This window comes from Hyperolius riggenbachi, chromosome 4, assembly GCF_040937935.1.
Source record: "Hyperolius riggenbachi isolate aHypRig1 chromosome 4, aHypRig1.pri, whole genome shotgun sequence".
Taxonomy (NCBI): domain Eukaryota; kingdom Metazoa; phylum Chordata; class Amphibia; order Anura; family Hyperoliidae; genus Hyperolius; species Hyperolius riggenbachi.
The window spans coordinates 54,283,560-54,305,639 of record NC_090649.1 but is presented as its reverse complement, the minus strand read 5'-3'; the positions used below and the strand labels follow the sequence as shown (position 1 = coordinate 54,305,639).

The following is a 22,080-nucleotide window of genomic DNA, read 5'->3' as shown; positions in this document are numbered from 1 at the left end:
CTTTCCTGGCGGTAACCCCGAACATAGTTCGGGGCATGCCGCGCAGGAAGATTTCTCAGGCCCCGCTGGGCCGATTTGCACAATTTTTTTTTTTTTTTTGCTGCACGCAGCTAGCACTTTGCTAGCTGTGTGAGCACAGCGATCGCCGACGCTCTGCGCCAATTTGCTGCTATCCGCCGCTCCCCCCCAGACCCTGTGCGCTGCCTGGCCAATCAGTGCCAGGCAGCGCTGAGGGGTGGATCGGGACTCCCAATGACGTCATGACGTCGGGGGAAGCCCTCCAGGAAATCCCGTTCTTTGAACGGGATTTCCTGACTGCCGGAGGCGATCGAAGAGGGTGGGGGGATGCCGCTGCACAGCGGCTATCATGTAGCGAGCCCCGGGCTCGCTACATGATTTAAAAAAAAAATCACAAAAAAAGGCTGCGCTGCCCCCTGGCGGTTTTTAATAGACCGCCAGGAGGGTTAAGAAAGGAAACTTTTCTTTTGCAAAAAAAAAAGGAAAATATGTAAAATTGGATGATTTTTGTACTGACTCCACAGCCTTGGTCCAGTTAGCCTTTGTTGAGTTGAAAATACAAAACGTTATTTTCCCTAGAATGCTTTTCTCAAACATACCCAAAGAAAGCTAAGCAGCTGTGAGCTTGTCCCAAAAAAAGTGTGATCGTTGGGGCTCTGAAAGTCAGCCATCAGTAAAGGGAAGTATTAGTATTGCTGTCTGCCCCTTATGTCATTAGAAACACTATAAAAGCAGGTATACTTTTTTTTATTTTTTTTATTGGAAAGATCAAATATTCTAGTCTGCATTTTCAGCTGCCTGTAGAATTGCGATGTCCTTCCATCAATCAGTCATGAAGCCTCAATAACCTGTCTGGTTTGCCAGCTGAGGTAATAGATTTATGTATGAGGGTTTTTTTCCCCTGGATGGTATGTAATGATGTCCATGATTTATTGGCTGATATTTTACTGACACCGCTCATAATGCTAAATCTGCAGATTTGTAGGCTTTTTTTGTTTTCTCCCATAACTAAATCCAGATAATTTCCCCCATTGTAGAGAAGTCAATTATGCATGCACACATATGGAATTAAAATTGGGCAATTTTTTAAAATAGTTGTCCTTTAACAGCTAAGTTGTGTATATATATATACACTTTTACTGCTTTAAAGGGAACCTGAAGCAAGTAAAATTATTTAAAATAAACACATGATGCAGCTGTAAATGAATATTCCATCCTAACCTCGCTGTCAGTTCCTCTCAGAAGCTCACCATTTTCTTCTTACTGTGAGCCCATCCAGTTCTGACAATATTTTGTCAGAACTGAAATATACCAGTTGCTGTCAGTTATATATCAGCAGCTGTCAGTTACAACTAAATGTACCAGGTAATGTCCATGTTTCCCTATGGCTCAAGTGGGCTATGTTACAGTTTAACAGTGTGCAGTGTTCTCCCTAGAATTTGTTTCTAGCCGGGTGGCATGAAATAGTAGCTGGGTGGCATGAAAAAGTAGCCGGTGGGGCAGATGAAAATACAGGGCAACTCTGCTTACAGCATAGGAGGAGGTGAGGAGGTGAGCCGATGACAGCCGGGTGGTCACCAAATCTAGCCGGGTGGAGCACCCGGCTAAAAGAGCCTGGGGAGAACACTGGTGTGCTAAGCAGGAAGCTTTTATTGGGTAATGGCCATTTTCAAAATGGAGGATGGAGAATTCCATTGATCACAGTGGACAAATGGGACGCAGGAGAGGAAAAATAGATTGATAAGTAGACTACACGGGAGGGAAGTATGACGTGTTTTTGTTTATTTTGACTTTTCATTCTCAGTTCAGGTTCTCTTTGACCACTTCAGCCCGCAGGTGTTTTCACCTTAACCACGTCGGGATCACAGGCTTACACCCCCCTAGAGACCAGGCCATTTTTCACAATACAGGGCTGTGCAGCTTTGTCAGCTTGCTGCACGGCCACACAACTAAGCACACAAATAAAATTTCCTCCTTTTCTTGTCCTTAATAGGAGATTTCTGATCGCTGCTGCGACTTTTTTTTTTTATTATTAAAAAAAGAGGCTCCCCCCTTTCACATCTTAAACTGGCTCTGGATGGCGATAGTCTTTCTTCCCCGGCTCTCATAGGCATCAGCCTATGAGAGGACATGCATAAGGAGCCGCTCTGAGGGACAGTTGAGTGTCCCCGTACAGCGCTGCAGGAGATCGCAGCACTGTACAAACGTAAGCAAAAGGGATTTCTTTCCCCTTTCAGCTGAAAAAAATCTTCTAGCAGCAATTGCGGCTAGCAGGCTGATCACGGAGCTCCGCTCTATGAACCGGCTGGGAGCGATTGCGCATGCACACAACGTTCCCTGGTAAACTGCAGCTCCAGGAGTTGACGCTAAACGGTGTAAGGCGGTCCTGGGGCTGCCACCGCATCGTTGGGTAGCTAAGGACAGAAGCAATTTTCCCCTGTCAGCGCTCTATATATATATATATATATATATATATATATATATATATATATATATATATATATATATATATATATATATATATATATATATATATATTCATCATACTGTTGCAGTTTTAAAACCACACTCGGTCTTTTAAGCCATAAAACAGAGCAGAAATAATGACCATTTGAAATTTCCTGCTGTAAAGCCTTATCTCAAACTGTCTCACTGTTTCTTGGCTGTTTAAAGAGACTCTGAAGTCTCCCTATAATGAGGTTTTTAGTTTAAAAACCTCATTAACATTATAGTCTGACCTAAAACGCCGCAGAACCGCGGCTGAAAACCCCCTCGGTCACCCCAAACTCACGGGGGTACACGGAACTTCCGCATCGAGGCAGCGCAGCTCTGCCTCTGCACGTCAATCAGCACCGATCGCCGCCTCTCCCCCGCCCCTCGGCCTTCCTTCACTGAGAGGGGCGGGGGAGAGGCGGAGATACGCGCTGATTGTCACGCATAGTGGCGGCAGCAAAATCCACAACCAAGAAAGTCGTGGATTTTGCCTGTGCCCCCGTGAGTTTGGGGTGATCGAGGGGGTTTTCAGTCGCAGTTCTGCTGCAGTTTAGGTCGGACTAGAATGTTAATGAGGTTTTTAAAATAAAAACCTCATTTTAAGGAGACTTCAGAGTCTCTAAGTATTTCAAAAAACAGTACTGTATGGTAGGGTCAAATAGCTCACTTAGCTCTTTTGCATAGATAACTCAAGGTTTTTTTTTTTTTTTAACTCCTCTTTCCTTTCTGGAAAACAATGACACTCTTTTCTTTGCTAATAATGTTTTATTTCTTAGTTGTGCTACACATACCGGAACATATTGCCACCCAATGTTGCAAGACAATCGATCCTTCTTTGACTGGAATCTGGTTAGAGGGATCGATCCCTCCCACAGACTGCATATCAGTTTTCAATATATTCCAGCAGGCAATCTATTGAAAATCAATCTAACTACAGTCTTGCACTGTTCGATGCAGTGCAATGCTACGGGCCATTAAATGAAAGCCACTCTTGCTATGCCCCAATTGACTGAGATTTTTCATCCTGCTATAACGTTTTCAATCAAATTGATATTACGTTTGATTGGACAATGTGAGGTGCAGATTTCTAGCAGATTCAATTATTGATCTAATCTGCCAGGAATTGAACTGTAAAATTGATAAGTGTTTGTCCATCTTTACACTCTGTTGCTTTATATCTGTTGGTAATGCTGAATATGCTATGGAGGCCTAGTATATAACTATAAGCCCTTCTTATGTGTTTAGCTGTGGGTGTTTCCTTAAAGAGAACCTGTAACAACAAAAGAAAGTTCCCCCGGGGTGTACTCACCTCAGTAGGGGGAAGCCTCAGGGTCCTAATGAGGCTTCCCCCTCCCCTGTAGCTGCAGGCAATCCAGCGCTGGCTACCCCAAAGTCTCCAGTGATCCAGGCTCGACAAGCTAAATTTATTTACCTTTCCTGACTCCAGCGGGGGCGCTGTTGCGGCTCTCAGCACAGAGATAGGCGGAAATAGACAATCTCTGTCGGGTCCGCTCTACTGCGAGTGTAGAGTGGCCCGACATCGATCGGCTATTTCCGCCTATCTCCGAGCGGATAGCCGATACTGCGTCTGCGCTGGAGCCGGGAAGGTAAATATTTACATCCCCGCTGTTTGGAGGGGCACAGCGAGACCGCTGTGGGACACAGGAGGACAGGGGAATTATCAATAGGATCCAGAGGCTTCCCCCACCCGAGGTGAGTACCCCCCATCTCTTGTTACAGGTTTTCTTTAAAGGGAATTTGAAGTGAGCGACATATGGAGGTTTGCATATTTATTTCCTTTTAAACAATGCACATTTCCTGACTCTCCTGCTGATCCACTGCCTCTAATACTTTTAGCCATAGACCCTGAACAAGCATGCAGCAGATCAGATGTTTCTGACAAGATTGGCTGCTTGCTTGTTTGAAGTGTGTGATTCAGACGCTATTGATGCCAAAGAGATGTGGAGGACTGCCAGGCAACTGGGATTGTTTAAAAAGAAAATAAATATGTCAGCCTCCATATGGCTATCACCTTGGGTTCCTTTTTAGAGGGAGGAGGAATCCGCACACAGACTTGTGAAACAATGCAATTTTATTGTCCCTGCACACACATGTACGGCATCTGACCATCTCAGACGAAAATCGTTTCGAGGCATATCTGGTCCCCTTTGTCAGAGCATAGGCAGACAAAACGTACAACCACAAGTGGAAAAAAACAAGTTCTATAAAGAAGTGTTTACTTACCTGGGGCTTCTTCCAGCTCCTGCAATCTTGTAGATACCTTGCTGTTCTTGTAGATCCCTTGCTGTTCTCCCTGTACTCTCCTTTGATCCGCTGTAATAATCTCAGCAGGTCAACCAAGTCGCACACGACTGCGCAGCAGTGTGTACTCTAGATCACACTACCGTGGCTGGTAGTGGCGTGTGCATTACATTAACTCGTAACCACGCAGAATACCCTTGGCTACAGGAGTGCAATCATGTGCGCAGACAGCCTAGCGCATGTGCAGTATTGCATGACGTGGCTGACCTGTGAACATTATCGGGGCCTATGACAGGTCGAGGAAGAGGTCCGGGAGGACAACGAGGGACCTATAAGAAAACATGGCTGAAAGAAGTCCGAGGTAAGTAAAAAGGGACACAATACAATCGCTTTGGGTATCCTTTAAGTTTAGTACACCCACTATGTAATCTTGGCCAAGATGGTTGTTCTGCGCCTCCTCAGCTGTGACCCCGGTGTTTATAGTTACTCCACAGCGCTGTTCAGCAATTTTCCACTGCGTTACAGGTGCTAGTAATGCCTTTATAGGAGGCTTAAGGCACTGGATTGGCTACCCTTGTTTCCTTGTACATGAGATGTAACAGAGGGTGCTCAGTGAAACAACTACAGGAGGAAGAAAGATGCAATGCCCACTTCCTTATACACCTCCCTGGCATAGAATAGAATTCTGCATTGCATGGAGAGGAAAATAGTAACGGCTTTCGAAACCAAGCAGCACCTCCTGACTCGTATATGGTTTCAGTAAGGCTGCTCAGCCAATATATATAGGCACACACTGTGCAAATGCTTCTCCAGCACAAATACAGCAGGAACCGATTTAGCATACCAGTCTCCAAAATTGGTAACGGCTTTCGAGAGAGGTTAGGAGGGAAGCATTCCTGCCAACATGTATTGCAATATGCGGGCCAGGGGGTCTCCTTTAGAGATGGTCAATGATATGCAAATAATTTCCAGTTAAAGCAGTTGATGAACCATTCTTTTCCTGCTGAGGTAAAATTTGATTGGTTCATTTTCAAGCTGCCTAAATATGCATAAGAAAATGTGCATAATCTTGCAACAGCTCGAAATTATTTGTATCTCATTGACCTTCTCTAGTCTCCTTTACACAAGTGAAAGCAATAGAATAGTTGGTTTTCAGGTTGTTGTTTTTTTTATACTGGAGGAGAAAATTACACAGTATGCGTCTTTAACCACTTCCCCTCCACCGGGACGAGTAACTACGTCCCTTCAAGTTCCCATAACTTCTTGCTGGGGCGTAGCTATCACTTACCTCCCCGCCGCGCGTTACCGCTCCCCCTCTCACGCTCGTTACTGCTGCTGATCGTTAGCCGCTAGATCAATGAATGGGAACACGGTTTCCATTCATTGATCTAAGTCCCCGTGTGAATGACCGCAGCCCTATGAGACGGCTCCGTAATTCACAAATCCCGTCCACGTAGTGCTTCTTGTTTGCATCCTAATAGTATGCATACAGAAGACACCTGCGAGGGCATCTTGTGGCCAAATGCTAAAATTACATCTGCATTTTTTTTTTCAATAAAGGCCCTATTTTTACCTTATTTTTCCTTTTTAAATTAACCCCTGACCTCCCACACTCCCCAAGGAGGGGGGGGGGGTGTACAAAAAATATACATAATACTTAAATAGTTACCTTAATGACTGAACTTTGTTAATATCTATGTCAAGAGGGTATATTACTATTACTTTATAAATTATGGGCTTGTAATCAGGGATGGATGCAAAACTGAAAAAAATGCACCTTCATTTCCAAATGAAATATTGGCGCCATACATTGTACTAGAGAAAAACTTTAAACGTTACAATAACCGGGACAAATGAGCAGATAAAATGCGTGTGTTTTAATTACGGTAGCATGTATTATTTTGAAACTATAATGGCCGAAAAATGAGACATAAAGCATTTTTTTTTTTGCATTTTTTCATGATAAACCACTTTTAGAATAAAATAATTCTCAGCAAAAGGTAAAACCCCTCCCCCCCACCCCCAGAAAGCCTAATTGGTGGTGAAAAGAACAAGATATAGATTGTTTTGTTGTGATAAGTAGTAATAAAGTTATAGACGAATGAATGGAAGGAGCGCTGACAGTTGAAAATTGCTCTTTTTTTCAGGGGAAAACCCCTTTGAGGTGAAGTGGTTAAAAGGACCCCGAGAGACATCTTAAGGTTGCCATATTATTGTCATTATTGATTTCCTTTCAAACAATACCAGTTGCTTGGCAGCCCTGCTGGTTTGTTAGGCATCAGTAGTGTCTGAATTATTCACCTGAAACAAGCATGCAGATAATCTTGTCAGATTTTTGAGAGAAACATCTGATCTGCATGCTTGTTTGGGGTCTGTGGCTAAACTTATTAGAGGCAGAGGATCAGCAGGACTGCCAGGCAACTGGTGTTGCTTAAAAGGAAATAAATATGGCAGCCTCCATATGTCTCTGACTTTCCTTTAAGTTGGCTGAGAGGCCTTTTCTGTAGCCTTCAAGTCAGGTGCTGCTTGACTTCAGAGAGCCTACGAATTCCTGCTCCATGCAAAGCTGAACTATACTTACTGTGGCAGATTCAACCAAAGCAGTGCAAGGATAATGGAGATAAGGACTGGTGCAGAAATGGAGCTGACGCTAAGATGGAGGATTTTGATTGGTTGCACTGAGCCTCTGCTTCTGTTCTGCACCGGTTGTTGCTCCACATCTCCTTGCTCTGGTTTTGATAAATCTGCTGCATTGTCTTGAATGTCCATAGCACTGTCTATACTCTAGTTACTATAGGTAACCCTCACCAGATCAGCTGTCTGCGGGAAGTCCTATGGATCTGGTCATCTTCATAGACGAATACAGCGTGTTATTCATCTTGGCTGGTGAATTTAGTTCAGCTTTCCCCAAGATTCATTTATTTTGCTCTGTACTCTACCGGAATTATTTACCAATTCTTGTGCCTGGCTCTGCGGCTTTAACTCCCCTCCCCGCCCCCCTCCTCCCTCTTTATTTTATGTCTCTGGCTTTATGTCTGAAGTAAAAGATTTATGTCTCCCCTCAGTAATGAAACTTTCCACATGCCATATGGCACTCACACACCTTATTCAAGTTGCCTAGAATTACCCTCATCCATCCTGGTGTTATGACACTTCTGATCAGATATGACACTCATTAAAAGCAATGCCAGGCAGCCAGCTACTTTATGACATCTCACTTTGCTAGTCTGGCCCCTGGCTCTGTACACATTCTACTCTCTGTTTTATTAACACTTTCCCATCACATTCATCAGCGTCTTTCCCGCTTCTTTGCCCCGTCCATCTTCGCTTCCTAGCGTTAGTGGGAAAGGGATGATTGGAGTGTCGCTAGATTGTAGTGCCTGGCAGATCATTTCCATCAGTCTCTATGGAATTCACTTTTTGTTTGAACGAATGGCAAAAAAAATCCTTAAAGAACATGTGCTGAAAATAAAAAGTCAAAATAACCATACGCAGGTCATACTTACCTCCTGTGTAGTCTACTCCTCCATTTCTTTCTCCTTTCCTGGGTCCCATTTGTCCACTTTAATCAATGGAATTATCCGTCCGCCATTTAAAAAATGGCCATTACCCCATAACAGCTTCCTGGTCAGCACACTGTTAAACTGTAATATCACCCACTTGAGCCATAGGGAAACATGGACATTACCTTGCACATTCAGTTGTAACTGACAGCTGCTGATATATAACTGACAGCAACTGTTATATTTCAGTTCTGACAAAATATCCTCAGGGTTTTCTTTGTTTTCAGAAGCATTTCCTGAACATTAGTTGCCAAGTTTGACTGCCAGAATAGCGAGTAGGGAGGCTGGCTGGTATCTTACTATTTTGGCAGTTAGGCTTGCCAACTACCGTTCAGGAAATGCTTTTGAGAACAAAGAAAGCCCTGAGATTCCCCCTTGAGAGGGAATGGACTAGTCCATATCTTGTTTGTTCTGTCAGATTTTAACTGTTTACTCTTTTTACTATAGTGGTCCATTAATTAAAAAAAAAAAAACTAAATGCCACTATAGACTCAGGACACAACTAAAATGTTAATACATACTCTTCTAATATCCCGTCTGGACTATTGTAACGTACTACTTTGTGGACTACCAACCAACAGACTGGCACCGCTCCAGTAGGTACTGAACTCCGCTGCTCGTCTCATTCATCTTTCTTCTTGCTCTTCCTCTGCTGCTTCTCTTTCAAGCTCTTAATTAGCTACCAAGTAACCAGAGGATCCAGTTCAAACTCTTAACCCTAACCTACAAAGCTCTCCACAGTCTCTCTCCCCTGTACATATCCTCACTAGTTTCCAGATACCAACCCAATCGCATTCTCAGATCTGTACATGACCTTCTTTTGTCCTCCTCTAGAATCGCCTCCCCGCATTCATGTATACAAGATTTCACATGTGCTTCACCCCACCTCTGAAATGCATTTCTACAACACATCTGTCACTCTCCAACCTTTCAGATCTCTAAACGCTCCCTCAAAACTCATTTATTTCTGACAAGCATATGCTCTACCTTAATCCATTCCCTTTGACCTCTGGCCACACACAGCCTCTGTTCCATTATCCTGGAAGCTCGCAAGTGCTGGGCTCTCTCTTTGTATCTTGGCATTTGTTATACATTCTATTCATCATGTTACTTTTGTCACTGGAATTATCAAATCTGTATTTTGTAAGTGGCATTGATTACTATGGCTAATGCTGAATACACACGGTTCGTTCCCGCATCGAATGCGCCGCTCGATTCCCGCCGAATCGATTATTCCCGAACATTTCCGAGCGCATTTCGATGATTTTTAGGTTGATTTACATGTAAAGTATGGCAAATCGACCTAACAATCAATTGAACCGCGAATCGGACATGTCGTAAATAAACGAATCGACGGGAATCAAGCGGTGCATATACGGGAATCGAGTGCGGGAACAAACCGTGTGTATCCGGCATAAGACTACCAAAATTGGGCACCACACAGAGCGTAACCTACAATGTATATATAAAGTCAATCTACTAATTTGTATTATCAATTTGTATCCACCATGCCAACAAATTGATTACTATGGCTTATTAGGTTTCATTTACTTCAATGCAAAATCACCTTTCAATTTATGCTGGGAATGTCTTTGCTTATAGCTCTCTTCAGCTTTGTTTTAGTGTTTTAATATATATGGATGATTCCCCTTGGAAGGGGCGTTTAGTTGCATCTCATGTGCTTGCATGATTATCTTGTTAATAAAAATGTAATTTTTGGGGGAGCAAAAAAGAAAAAAAAATTCAAAACAAAAAAGTTTTTTAAAGTGGACCTGAACTCTTGCACAGAAAAGGACAGAAAGAAAACATAGTGAAATGCACCCTACACGGATTTAGAGAGTTTAGCCTGTCTAATTCTCCCTCATCTGTGACTAATCACAAGTTGTAATTTGATCCGTCACCTGTGCCAGCTGACTGCAATGGCATAGTGCTAATTGATGAAAACAGGATGTTAACATTGTCTACTTCCTTGAAAGCAGGAAATAGAGACACTGCAGATTTATTGCATGATTTGTATCAGCTGTAACAAAGAAATGGTTTTCTTTAAAGGTTATTATGCTGTTGCTTATTTTTTTGAGCAGAGAGGAAGTTCTGAGTTCAGGTCCACTTAAAGTAAACCAGAGACATCGCTACCTAAAGATTTGATACTTACCTGGAGCTTCCTCCAGCCCCCTAAGCACGTGTGAGTCCCTCGCCGTCCTTTCGCGGTCTGCAGTTCAGCCGCGGTAACTGGCTCATAAGTGGGCATACGCAGAAGACCCCGACTGATGCAACTTCTACCCGGGAGGGCGGCGAGGAGCTCACTCATGCTGATGGGGCCGGAGGAAGCCCTGGGTAAGTATCAAATCAAATCTTTAAGTAGCGATGTCTCTGGTTTACTTTAAAGAAGTTAGTTACCACTCTTTCAAAAAGAAGTTAGTTACCATTTATACTTTTTGAGGTACCTATTCATGGAGTGAGATTCCAGCTTGTGTTTATCTTGTGCTGACTCCTTTTTTCCACCTGTATTAATTCCTGTGTCTGTCTTTGTTTATATTGCAGGAGGGATAGTAGTGTAATTAAAGAAGAAATAAAGGCCTTCTTGGCGAACAGAAGAATATCCCAAGCAGTGGTTGCACAAGTGACAGGTGAGTAGACTAAAGCTGTGTACCCACCGCCAGATAGATCGGAGACCTCCACCAACAAATGATCGTGTCCTGATATATATGGTAGAATGAATGTCGTTGGTGACCGCAAAAACAAACGATCCTGTAACTGTAAGCTATTGTTTACACCATCGTGGCAAATTACAGTGAGGCCTCGTTCACATCATACGCGCTGCCGTGCGCACTTTGGCAGTGTGTGACACGCGAGAACGGCAGAAGTGCATAGACGGCACCTCTGCTGTTCAGATCATATGTGCTGCACAGCAGTGATGGGCTTTCACACTGCTGCATGCATTTTTCAGCCAAGCGCAGAGCTGACTCATTCACAGCCATTCTTCATTAACAATCTGATCGAGGTCTGAAATTCGGATGGAAACCTCTGTGAGGTGATCCAATGTGTCGTTTAAAACGAAAGGACACTGTGGGTGACCTGCGTCATGAAACATCGTTTGACAAATTTTCGTTAACTAGGAAGTGAAAAAAACGGATTAAAAAAAAATCTTCATTTTTACAATACTTATGTATAAATGATTTAGTTAGTGTTTGCCCATTGTAAAATCTTTCCTCACCCCGATTTACATTCTGACATTTATCACATGGCGACATTTTTACTGCTGGCAGGTGATGTCACTGGAAGGAGATGATGCATTTTTGGCAGTTGGAAACAGCTGTTTTTTTCCCACAATGCAACAAGGCTCCCACAGTGTGATGTCAGAACCATGGGAGGCGTTTCACCACAATATCAGCCATACAGACCTCCTTGATGATGTGTTTATGAAAAGAAATAGATTTCTCGTGGGAAAGGGGTTATCGGCTACTGATTGGGAGGATGATCAGTTCTTGGTTACAGTTTCTCTTTAAGTGATATCGCAAAAAAAGATAGATGACATCAACCTCTCGCTTTCCACCCCTGTTGAGGGACAGCTTTGCACAGGCCGCACATCCTTGGTTATTCCACTCCTCTTCTTTTATCCATAGCATACAGTAAATTATCCAGCAGCGAGTATGGCCTTCTCATAATCACTCTGGCAGATGTGCAGACCTGGAAATCTTACCACTAGAGACTCCGAGAGATAGAAGAAACTTGCGTGGTTTAACTCTCCAGCATCTGCCAAATGCACAAATATGCAAGGCTTATAGGAGCTGCTAGCACAACAATCTGTTTCTGTGGAGTTTGCTGTCGTTAAATGACCTGCAGCTACAGTATGACCTGCAGCTACAGTATCTCACAAAAGCCTCCCACATTTTTGTCCATATTTTATTATATCTTTTCATGGGACAACACTGTAGATGTGACATTGTGATACAATGTAACCTAGTCAGTGTACAGCTTATATAACAGTGTTAATTTGTTGTTCCATCAAAATAACTCAACACAGCCATTTGTGTCAAAACCGTTGACAACAAGTTAGTACACCCCAAAATGAAGAAGGTCAAAAGTATTCCCAATTAGACATTTTCCCTCTCCGGGGTCTTTTTACTAGTTAGGTTTTTGTTGGAGGCGGAGCCAGCGTTTCCATTAAGGCTAAGGGGGCAATTGCCCCAGGGCCCCGAGCGCTGCTGCAGTTTAGTGCAAATGACTGGATCAGTCACTTTTAAACCATTAAGGCACAGGATTTTACTAAATAAAAATACTTTTCCATGCACACTTTGTTTGGACGGTCCTGTAAATCTCAGGTCATCACTGATAAAAAATGACCAGCCTAACCATACAATGCACTGGGATAAGTAGTCATGGAGTGCGGCAGCATGGTGGTGTAGTGCTTAGCACTCGCCTTGCAGTGCTGGGTCCCTGGTTCGAATCCCAGCAAAGGCACTATCTGCACAGAGTTTGGATGCCCCCCCCCCCCCCCCTTATGTTTGCGTGGGTTTCTTCACACCAGTTTTCTCCCAAATTCCAAAAACATAAAGATTAAGTTAATTTGCTTCCCCCTAAATTGGTCCTAGACTATGATATACACCACACAATACATACATAGACGTATGACTATGGTAGTGATTACATTGTGGGCCTCTGTGCGGGACAGTTGATGAACAGGTCCGAGCAGTAAAAGAAAAAAAAAAAAAATTACTCACCTGGGGCTTCATCCAGCCCCTAGAAGTGTGTAAGGTCCCACGCTGCGGTTACGCTGTCAGCCAGGGCTCCCATTCTCCCTTACGGGAGATCACGACCTGCGGCCAGGTCGGGGTATTTTGCGTATGCATGTCGTGTGTCTCTCGTAATCCTGCTCTTGGGAGCGCTGTTAAATTCTCACTGAATTGCGCAAAGAGCTCCCGACGCCTGGAGCATGATGACATGAGACGCACGGCATACATGCTCAGAAGATCCCTGGATCTAGGAACTGGAGCTACAAAGATGAATCTACCCAGCAGGTGGGTGTGTACTTTAGATGCACTAGAGAGGAGCTCCTCCCTATTCTCATCCGTAAAGAGATCCACCTTATTCTTCCAGCTGGCCTTTTTTCAGAAACTCCCTAGTATTTGCCTTTTTGAAGGAACAGACAATTATATAATTAACCTGCTATTTTAACTTGCTAACTAACTTTGTAGAGGGTGGGGCGGGTTATTGAGATGATTGGAGTCTGTCGAGGATTGTTCTGTGGTTGGCAACGGCGTTCACAGAGCATGATTGATTTGAATAAAATGCTAATATGTTATAGATTGGATATTTAATTCAACACATAATTGAGGGAAAAGGTTTTAACCTTTAAGCAGCCAAATAAAGTAAAACTTTATTTGGCTGCAAGACCAAATTTTTCCTATCACTGGGGAAGTGTGCCTTCCCCAGCCTAGCAGGGTATACAGACCGGTGCAGCGCCACCCGGTGGTGAAAGAGGGGTATGGAAGAGACTCTTCCATAACCTCTCTTCCACCACCGGGTGGTGCTGCACCACTGACACTATCTTCTGAGCCCTGATCACATGTAATAACACAAGATGGGCTAGTCCAAAATCTGTCGGTAATGTCAGATTTCTACTACTTACTGTAAGTGACAGCAACATAGGAGAAAAGTAATTTATGGCTCATTTTACTCTGGAAGAAATGTACTTCTTATTTGTATGTGTTTACATGTATTTTACATTTTAAGATTTTTGCAAAAGAGGTCATTTAAGCAAACTTGTGAGATGCCTGTACACAGTTCTGTCTAGCATCTGTATGAGGCTTCTGTCCTTATTACCTCGAGCACCTCAATGAATTAGGCTGTTTAGACAATATGGCACAAGTGAACAGGAGCAAGAATCTGGTAATCTACTGTGCCCCGGAGATGAAATATTAGTATCTGTCACCTCAATTACACAATATGTACATTTTGACTTGTTTAAAAGTCACCATTATGTTAATATCTTTTGCTTGCCAGTGTGTCAGTGTTAATTAATGTGCCCTATGAACTAGAAACACATTTACTATATTTCTTTGGTTAGGGCCAATAAACCCTTTCCTGGCTCCCTCTCAGACCTGGTTGCCGTGTACTTAGCAGCATCCTGAGAGGCTTGGGTTGGTATAGGAGTGGGTGGAGCTTATCTGGAAATTGATTTAGCCTGTCTTTTGATGTAGAAACCTTGCAATCAGAAAATCAGTAACGAATCGCACACCACCGTGGAGGTGCTGAGGCCAATATCCAATATAGAAAAAATCCAGAAGGTCCGCACACTCAATGAACCAAGTTCAAGGTTTTATTCCAGTTGAGTGTGCGGACCTTCTGGGTTTTTGCAATCAGCAAATGTTCATTCCTTGTGCAGATAATGGGACTCCTGAGCATTGATGTGACCCTCACCCTTAGAGCCTATTCACCCTTGAAAGTAGCAAACCGGTAGCACTTAGCGCGGTAAAATCACTGGACACTCTTGACACTGGGCGATTTCCGATTGTTTAAGCACTGTACCGTGATCGCTTGAGAATCGCGGCAAAGTCCTGCAGGCAACACGCTTCTCGATTAATGGAAATCAGGAAACGTGTTGCCTGCCGCGATTGGCAGCAGTGAAATCACTGCCATATAGTTATAATTGCACCAGCGCTTTAAAAAGCGCCAGCGCTTCAGCGATTAGTGGGAAGCACCCGCTAATCACACTAGTGTGAATGGGCCCTCAGCTCTGCTCTCAGTTCTGTCCTTGGTTTTTACATCTTTTTTATGTATTCTACCTGTAAGATCTTATGTGGTGGAACATGTTCTTGTCTATATCCAGTCTATGGTGGGGAAATGAGGCTGTTTTGTCACGAATATGTTTGGCATTAATGATCTGTCATGATGGTCTTTGTTGCTTAGATTTATGGCCTGACGTCAATGTAATTTTTGCCTTATTTTGTGTTGCAGGCATCAGTCAGAGCAGGATCTCTCACTGGCTGCTCCAGCAAGGCTCAGACTTAAGCGAACAGAAGAAAAGAGCCTTCTACCGGTGGTATCAACTGGAGAAGACAAGTCCTGGTAACTTATCATTATTTTAACCCTATTGGTACTGTATGCATCTCTAGACCAGGGATTCTCAAACATGGCTCCACGGGAGCACTTCTAACTTATCAATTACTTCTTTATTCTAACCACCCGGTACTGTATGGGTCTCTAGATCAGGGATTCTCAACCATGTTCCATGGGATCGCTTCAGGGGATCTCTGTCTTTTTTAACACTTGAATGGGACTGAACAGTCCCACATCCCATATTGTCACTTAACAAAATAGTCCCACTTATGCAAGCCTTGGTGCAGCTGCAAGCAGTGGAAGGATACCTGCTGCAGCCACCTTTTCCTTAGTCAGTCATATAGTTATGGTCCATATAGGAGTGTTGAGAGGGCAGTGTTCTCCTCAGAATTTTTTTCCAGCCGGGTGGCATGAAAAAGTAGCCGGGTGGCATGAAAAAGTAGCCGGTGGGGCAAGATGATAGAATGCAGAGCTGGTGCACCTCTGCACAACTCTGCTTATAGTATTGGAGGAGGTGAGCCGATGACAGCCGGGTGGTCACCAAAACTAGCCGGGTGGAGCGCCCGGCTAAAAGAGCCTGGGGAGATCACTGGAGGGTTGTTGTGGCAGAACCCCCCCCCCCCCCCCCCCCAACCACCCTTCCTTTTTAAAAACAGGCACTGCGGAACACTTGTGTTCATGGGGATGGGGGTCGCAGGGTAACAGGCCACACCTGCTTCTATGGAGGGAACTGAATGGTGTACACAGTTAGTCGTATTATAATAGCGGTCGTAGGGACCAGACTAGTTATAAAGGGAGTTACTGGGGCAGACTGCTATACTGTACAATGAAAATCATGCACTTGTTACGTGGGGGTGCTGCATGTGTTTGTGTTATTGGGGTTGATAATTGCCAAATTTATTTTTTGGGGGTGAGGTAAATTTACTGCATGTGTTATTTTTGGTCATATTTGCAGCATTTTATATTTGAGAAGTAATAATTGCTGTTATTTTTTGGGACTGATGATTGCTGTACTTGTTACTTGGGGGTAATTGGTGCTGATAGTCATAGTTAATGGTGATAATTGTTGCACTTGTTGTTTTGGGGAAATAATTGCTGCATGTGTTATTTAGGGGTAATGATTGGCTGCATTTCCTATTTAAGGGGGTAATACTTGCCAAGGTTGTGGGGATAATTGCTGCACGTTTCATTTGGGGGTACCAAAGGCTGCACTTGTTGTTTGTGATGTAAGGATTTCTACAGTAGGCTAATCTATACACACACACACTCTCTCTCTCTCTGCAGGGGTTCCCTCAGGCAGAAAAAGGTTGAGAAAAGCTGCTCTAGACCTTCTGAAACATTGATTGGAATTTATTCAGTTTGATATACGGAAGAGTATATTAGTGCAGTATAACGGAACGCGACTGATCATTAAGCTTGATTATCCGCTGCATTGCCCTGTGCCTGTTCTGGGAGGGTTTGCCTTTCGCCCGGAGACACAGACATGTCCCTCTCTATAACCGGTTCTTGTTCAAGTACCGCATTCTAAATATATTTTAGTTTGTAGTCACAGGGACGTTTAGATCGCTAGTTACCAATTAATATTTAGTATTCGTGGTATATAGCGCCATCTTCCACAGTGCTGTACAGAGTATATTGTCTTGTCATGTGTTGACATTGACACTTAGGGCCAGTTCACACCGGGCGATTTTTCAGCGCTTTGCTGATCGCTGGCGTATGTGAGGCAGAGATCAAAGCAGCTATCGAGTAGGTACTGTTATTAGATTTATTATAGGATGACTGCTTGGAGTACTGAAAATTCTGTCCAAACTCCCATTTTAAATAAAGTATATTATTTTTGATGCCTCAGTAAAGGTGGAAGTTTTACTGAATTATACTTCTCAAGCTAACCAACCACTTCCACAAAATGTGAAGGTGACCACCCATGGTACAATTTTCAGTGATTAATTGCCATAACCATTAGATAAATGCAATTGGATTGGAAGAACATGAACCTTGTTGGTGTCCCAAATGGACTGATAATGACTCTAATGGTGATCGTTCTACAATTAAGTCGATTGGAAAACTATTTTTTATAATCTGTTGTGATGGATAGGAAGTACGGATTGGTTGGTTATTGGTGAAACAATCTATGTATTACGGCATTTTATTTCCGGTAAATTGTGTGCCGTCCCTTATCAAGCGTAAGAGGTCTTCACTCTCCCAAAAAGTTTTGTGTAAATTAACTAAAAAGTGAAAAACCTCGACAACTCATTTTTGCTTGATTTTTCTGTTTATTCATATGTTCTGTTTTTTATTTTATTTTTAGTTTTTTGCTCTGTAAGACAATGTTACTGAATTCTTAGCATTGTCAGGCGTTTATACAATACGTTTATATAAACTATAACCGTATGTATTAAATAAAAAAACTAAGGCCTCCTTCAAAAATAATGGGAGGAGTCCTTTTACATATTAAACGCCCAACCTTAAGTTCTTATAGCGAGTTTCTCAAGCTACTGGTACAAGGAGTGAGAAGTCAGGACAACTCTTTACTTTTAAAATAATTAATTTATTAAATATCTAAAAGTTGTCAGAATGATTACAAATCAAATGATACGAATCAAACAATAACCACCAAATATTAATAACCACAAGGTACGTCTCTGTATAAGCTGACTATACACTTCAGAGCAAAGTTGACCACAGATATTAACCAATAAAATCAAATAATCACAATAGGCTGTGCAACCACAAGATGGCAGACCTTTTATCTTACTTGCAAGGCTTGATTGTAAAACACAATCTAACAAGGGAAAAATATTGAAGCAGATCTATCTGGTCTAAAAACCTCAATATATAAAACAAGTTTAAAGAGAATCTGTATTGTTAAAATCGCACAAAAGTAAACATACCAGTGCGTTAGGGGACATCTCCTATTACCCTCTGTCACAATTTTGTCGCTCCTCGCCGCATTAAAAGTGGTTAAAAACAGTTTTAAAAAGTTTGTTTATAAACAAACAAAATGGCCACCAAAACAGGAAGTAGGTTGATGTACAGTATGTCCACACATAGAAAATACATCCATACACAAGCAGGCTGTATACACCCTTCCTTTTGAATCTCAAGAGATCATTTGTGTGTTTCTTTCCCCCTGCAGTTCTCATGCACTGAAGTTTCAGGCTGCTCGTTTCTTCCTGCAAACAGCTTTGCTCTTGCCTGTAATTCCTCAGTATGAAAGCCCAGCCAGCTCAGAGGACGATTTATCCAGCTTGTAAAAGATAAGAGAGAAGAGAGAAGCTGCCCTAATCTAAATAATACACAGGCAGTGTGCATAGAGGGGCCTGGAAGGGGGAGTTCATAGCAGAACCACAACACTGAAGAACTTGGCATCCTTCCAGACACAGGCTGACAAGTCTGACAGGGGAAAGATACATTGATTTATTACAGAGACTGTGATAGTAGAAAGTGCTGCAGTAAGGTAGAACACATTAGAATAGCTTTTGGAACTTGTAGGATGATAAAAAAACGGGATGCAATTTTTGTTACGGAGTCTCTTTAAAGGAATACTTAAGTCAAAAAAAAAAAATGACATTTACTCACCTGGGGCATCCCTCAGCACCCCGAAGCTGGATGGTGCCCTCGCAGCCCCGCTCCGATCGTCCTGTCCCCGCCGGCGGCTACTTCCGGTTCGGCGACAGCCGCCGACAGGCTGGGAACGCGGCTGATTTTCCGCGTTCCCAGCCGCTGCTATCACTCTCTATGCTGCTATTGCGTATAGACTTGGAGGAAAAAAAAAACATATATTAATAAAAAATGTAGAGAAATATGAACCCAAATCAAACAGGGATATTCCTAGCTGCAATTCCAGGAAGGTCACATGTTCAGAGTATTCTATACTAGGTATAGAATCATTGAAAATCCAAGCCCCTAACTTAGTTGGCTTTGATATAATTAAAAATGTATAGTTACCAATAAAATGGAGTAAGGAATCTTGCCAGGCCTGCACTGCTAACCCGATCTGGGAGTGGCCTCAAGGCTGGTAGAGCGTGAGAGTCTGGGATCCTTTCTTTCCGTTCAGAGGATGAGTGTGTGTGCCCAGAGGAGAGTCTCTTTTCTTTTGAAAGGATGAGAGTGTCTCGAGTGTCCAATGCACTCATTATTTATACCCCTCTAACTAACTTATCACTTAGTCCCCAGGTTAACTAAAACCCAATCAAGAACTGAAAGGTGTGACCAAAGGTGAACATTAACTAGTTCAATTAATCAAGATAATCTTGATATCACATTTTTTTTTCATTTCTGGATGTGTCGTTTTTCACCCGCGGGGGGCAATCTCGTCTTACATATATATTATTCAAAAATAAAAGAATAACCTCTTGACCTGTTAATACCATGTTCAACACTAAGTTGACAATTCATTAGATTGGAAGAATGATCATAATCCGTTATAATCCCTTAAAGGGATACTTAAGTCAAACAAAAAAATGAGTTTTACTCACCTAGGGCTTCCAATAGCCTGCTGCAGCTGTCCGGTGCCCTCGCCATCTCCCTCCGATCCTCCTGGCCCCGCCAGCAGCCACTTCCTGTTTCGGTGACAGGAGCTGACAGGCTGGGGATGCGAGTGATTCTTCGCGTTCCTGGCCACAATAGCGCCATCTATGCTGCTATAGCATATATCATATACCATATAGCAGCATAGAGGGTGCTAATGTGTCTGGGAATGCGAAGAATCACTCGCGTCCCCAGCCTGTCAGCTCCTGTCACCGAAACAGGAAGTGGCTGCTGGCGAGGCCAGGAGCATCGGAGGGAGACGGCGAGGGCACCGGACAGCTGCAGGGGGCTATTGGAAGCTCTATGTGAGTAAAACTCATTTTTTGTGTGAGACTTAAGTGTCCCTTTAATACCTTAACACATAAAACTGGTCAACAGTAAGTTATGGCTCTGTTTGAGAACAACCATTTATGATCCAAAAATGTTTTCCTAGTAACTACAGCTCTTGAGTGTCTGGCCTAAGAGTTAATGATTATAACTAAAAAAATACATGCCAGCTCTGACCGTCTCTGGGGAAAACAGCTGGAATTGAGCATAAACTGATATATTTTAGTATATATTGCCATATACTATCCACTTAACTATATAAAATACAAACATAATGCTTCTTCTTATATCATGTAATATATATATATATATATATATATATATATAAAATTATTTAGTATTTATATAGCGCCGACATATTACGCAACGCTGTACAGTATATATATATATCTTGTCACTAACTGTCCCTCAAAGGAGCTCACAATCTAATCCCTACCATTGCCATATGTCTATATTATGTAGTGTAAGTACTGTAGTCTAGGGCCAATTTTAGGGGGAGCCAATTAACTTATCCGTATGTTTTTGGAATGTGGGAGGAAACCGGAGTGCCCGGAGGAAACCCACGCAGACACGGAGAGAACATACAAACTCTTTGCAGATAGTGCCCTGGCTGGGATTCGAACCAGGGACCCAGCGCTGCAAGGCGAGAGAGCTAACCACTACGCCACCGTGACATACATATATATAGAATCTCTAATAATAAGATTATAAGAAATTCTATATCAGCTAACCACCTTATTTCAAGCTGCCACTATACAGCCTGCTGCCCTTTGAACTGTAAACAAGGACAATTGGCTTCAATATTGTCCAAGGCAGAGTAAACTTTAAGATTTGCCTAAAGATTAAGAATTATTACTCCAGTAAACATTCTTCAGACAGAGGAAAATCTTTCTGATTCAGCAGTCTGAACTAAACCATGTCCTCTGAATTTCACTACTCAGCTTAAATTGACTACACAGGTTTAAATCTTCTATAAAAGTAATATAAAAGATCCATTTCTTGCAATCCATATAATAAATCAAACATGCATATATAATATAAATCAGGATACACCTGCTAATATCTATAATAGACCATGCAATCCTATAAGGTTATATTTTTAAAGGACATTAAGGGCTGGAACCCACAAGAGCGTTTTTTTGAGCATTTTGGCAGCGCTGCGATACGCTAGCGTTTTGCCAAAACGCTCAGCTGATGTTAATGGATGGGGCAACTTCCACAGGAGCGTTTGCGTTTCCCAGAAACGCAAACGCAGGACGTGCAGCATTTTGGGAGCGTTAGCGCTTCAATGTAAAGTATTGAAGCGCTAGCAGAAACGCTCAGCAAAACCTAAACTGAGCGGTTCTGCTAGCGTTTTGCGGTTCAGCACACTGTAATAAAATGAAAAATAATTCACAGGACCAATCGGGATAAAAACGCAAAACGCTAGGCACCCGCTGGGGAAAGAAATACAATGTTGCAAAACACAACCCAAAACGCGCATGAATCCGCTTGCAAACCGCTCAGACAAAACGCTAGCGGTTGCGTTTTGCGTTTGCGTATTTCAGTGGGTTCCAGGCCTAATTGTTTTATTTAATTAATAAATCTCTATTAATTTCTGATAATTAAAAACCCGATAATTGTAAAACTTTGCTGTTCAATAAACCATTTTGTTGAGAAAAAAAAGTGAAAAACCTAATCTACACAGTGTAGCATAAAAGGGCTAAGGCACCTCCTCCTACTCTTAGATCGTACATATATGCTCTTTGTAATTGTCTGCAATTAATGTCATTGTTCATTAACATATAGTTATTCATTAATTTCTCTACTTGCTAAACCTGTCAGACAA

General features: G+C 42.6%; 1 protein-coding gene across 4 annotated transcripts in view; it reads left to right on the top strand.

The window, feature by feature from the left end:
- Window positions 1-22,080, top strand: part of HMBOX1 (homeobox containing 1) — a 187,157-nt gene that overhangs the window by 128,668 nt on the left and 36,409 nt on the right. For all 4 annotated transcript variants that reach the window (XM_068280052.1, XM_068280050.1, XM_068280049.1 and 1 more), the window contains exons 4-5: window positions 10,878-10,963; window positions 15,294-15,404. In XM_068280052.1, the coding sequence (XP_068136153.1) occupies window positions 10,878-10,963; window positions 15,294-15,404 (197 nt within the window). The remainder of the gene's footprint in view (window positions 1-10,877; window positions 10,964-15,293; window positions 15,405-22,080) is intronic.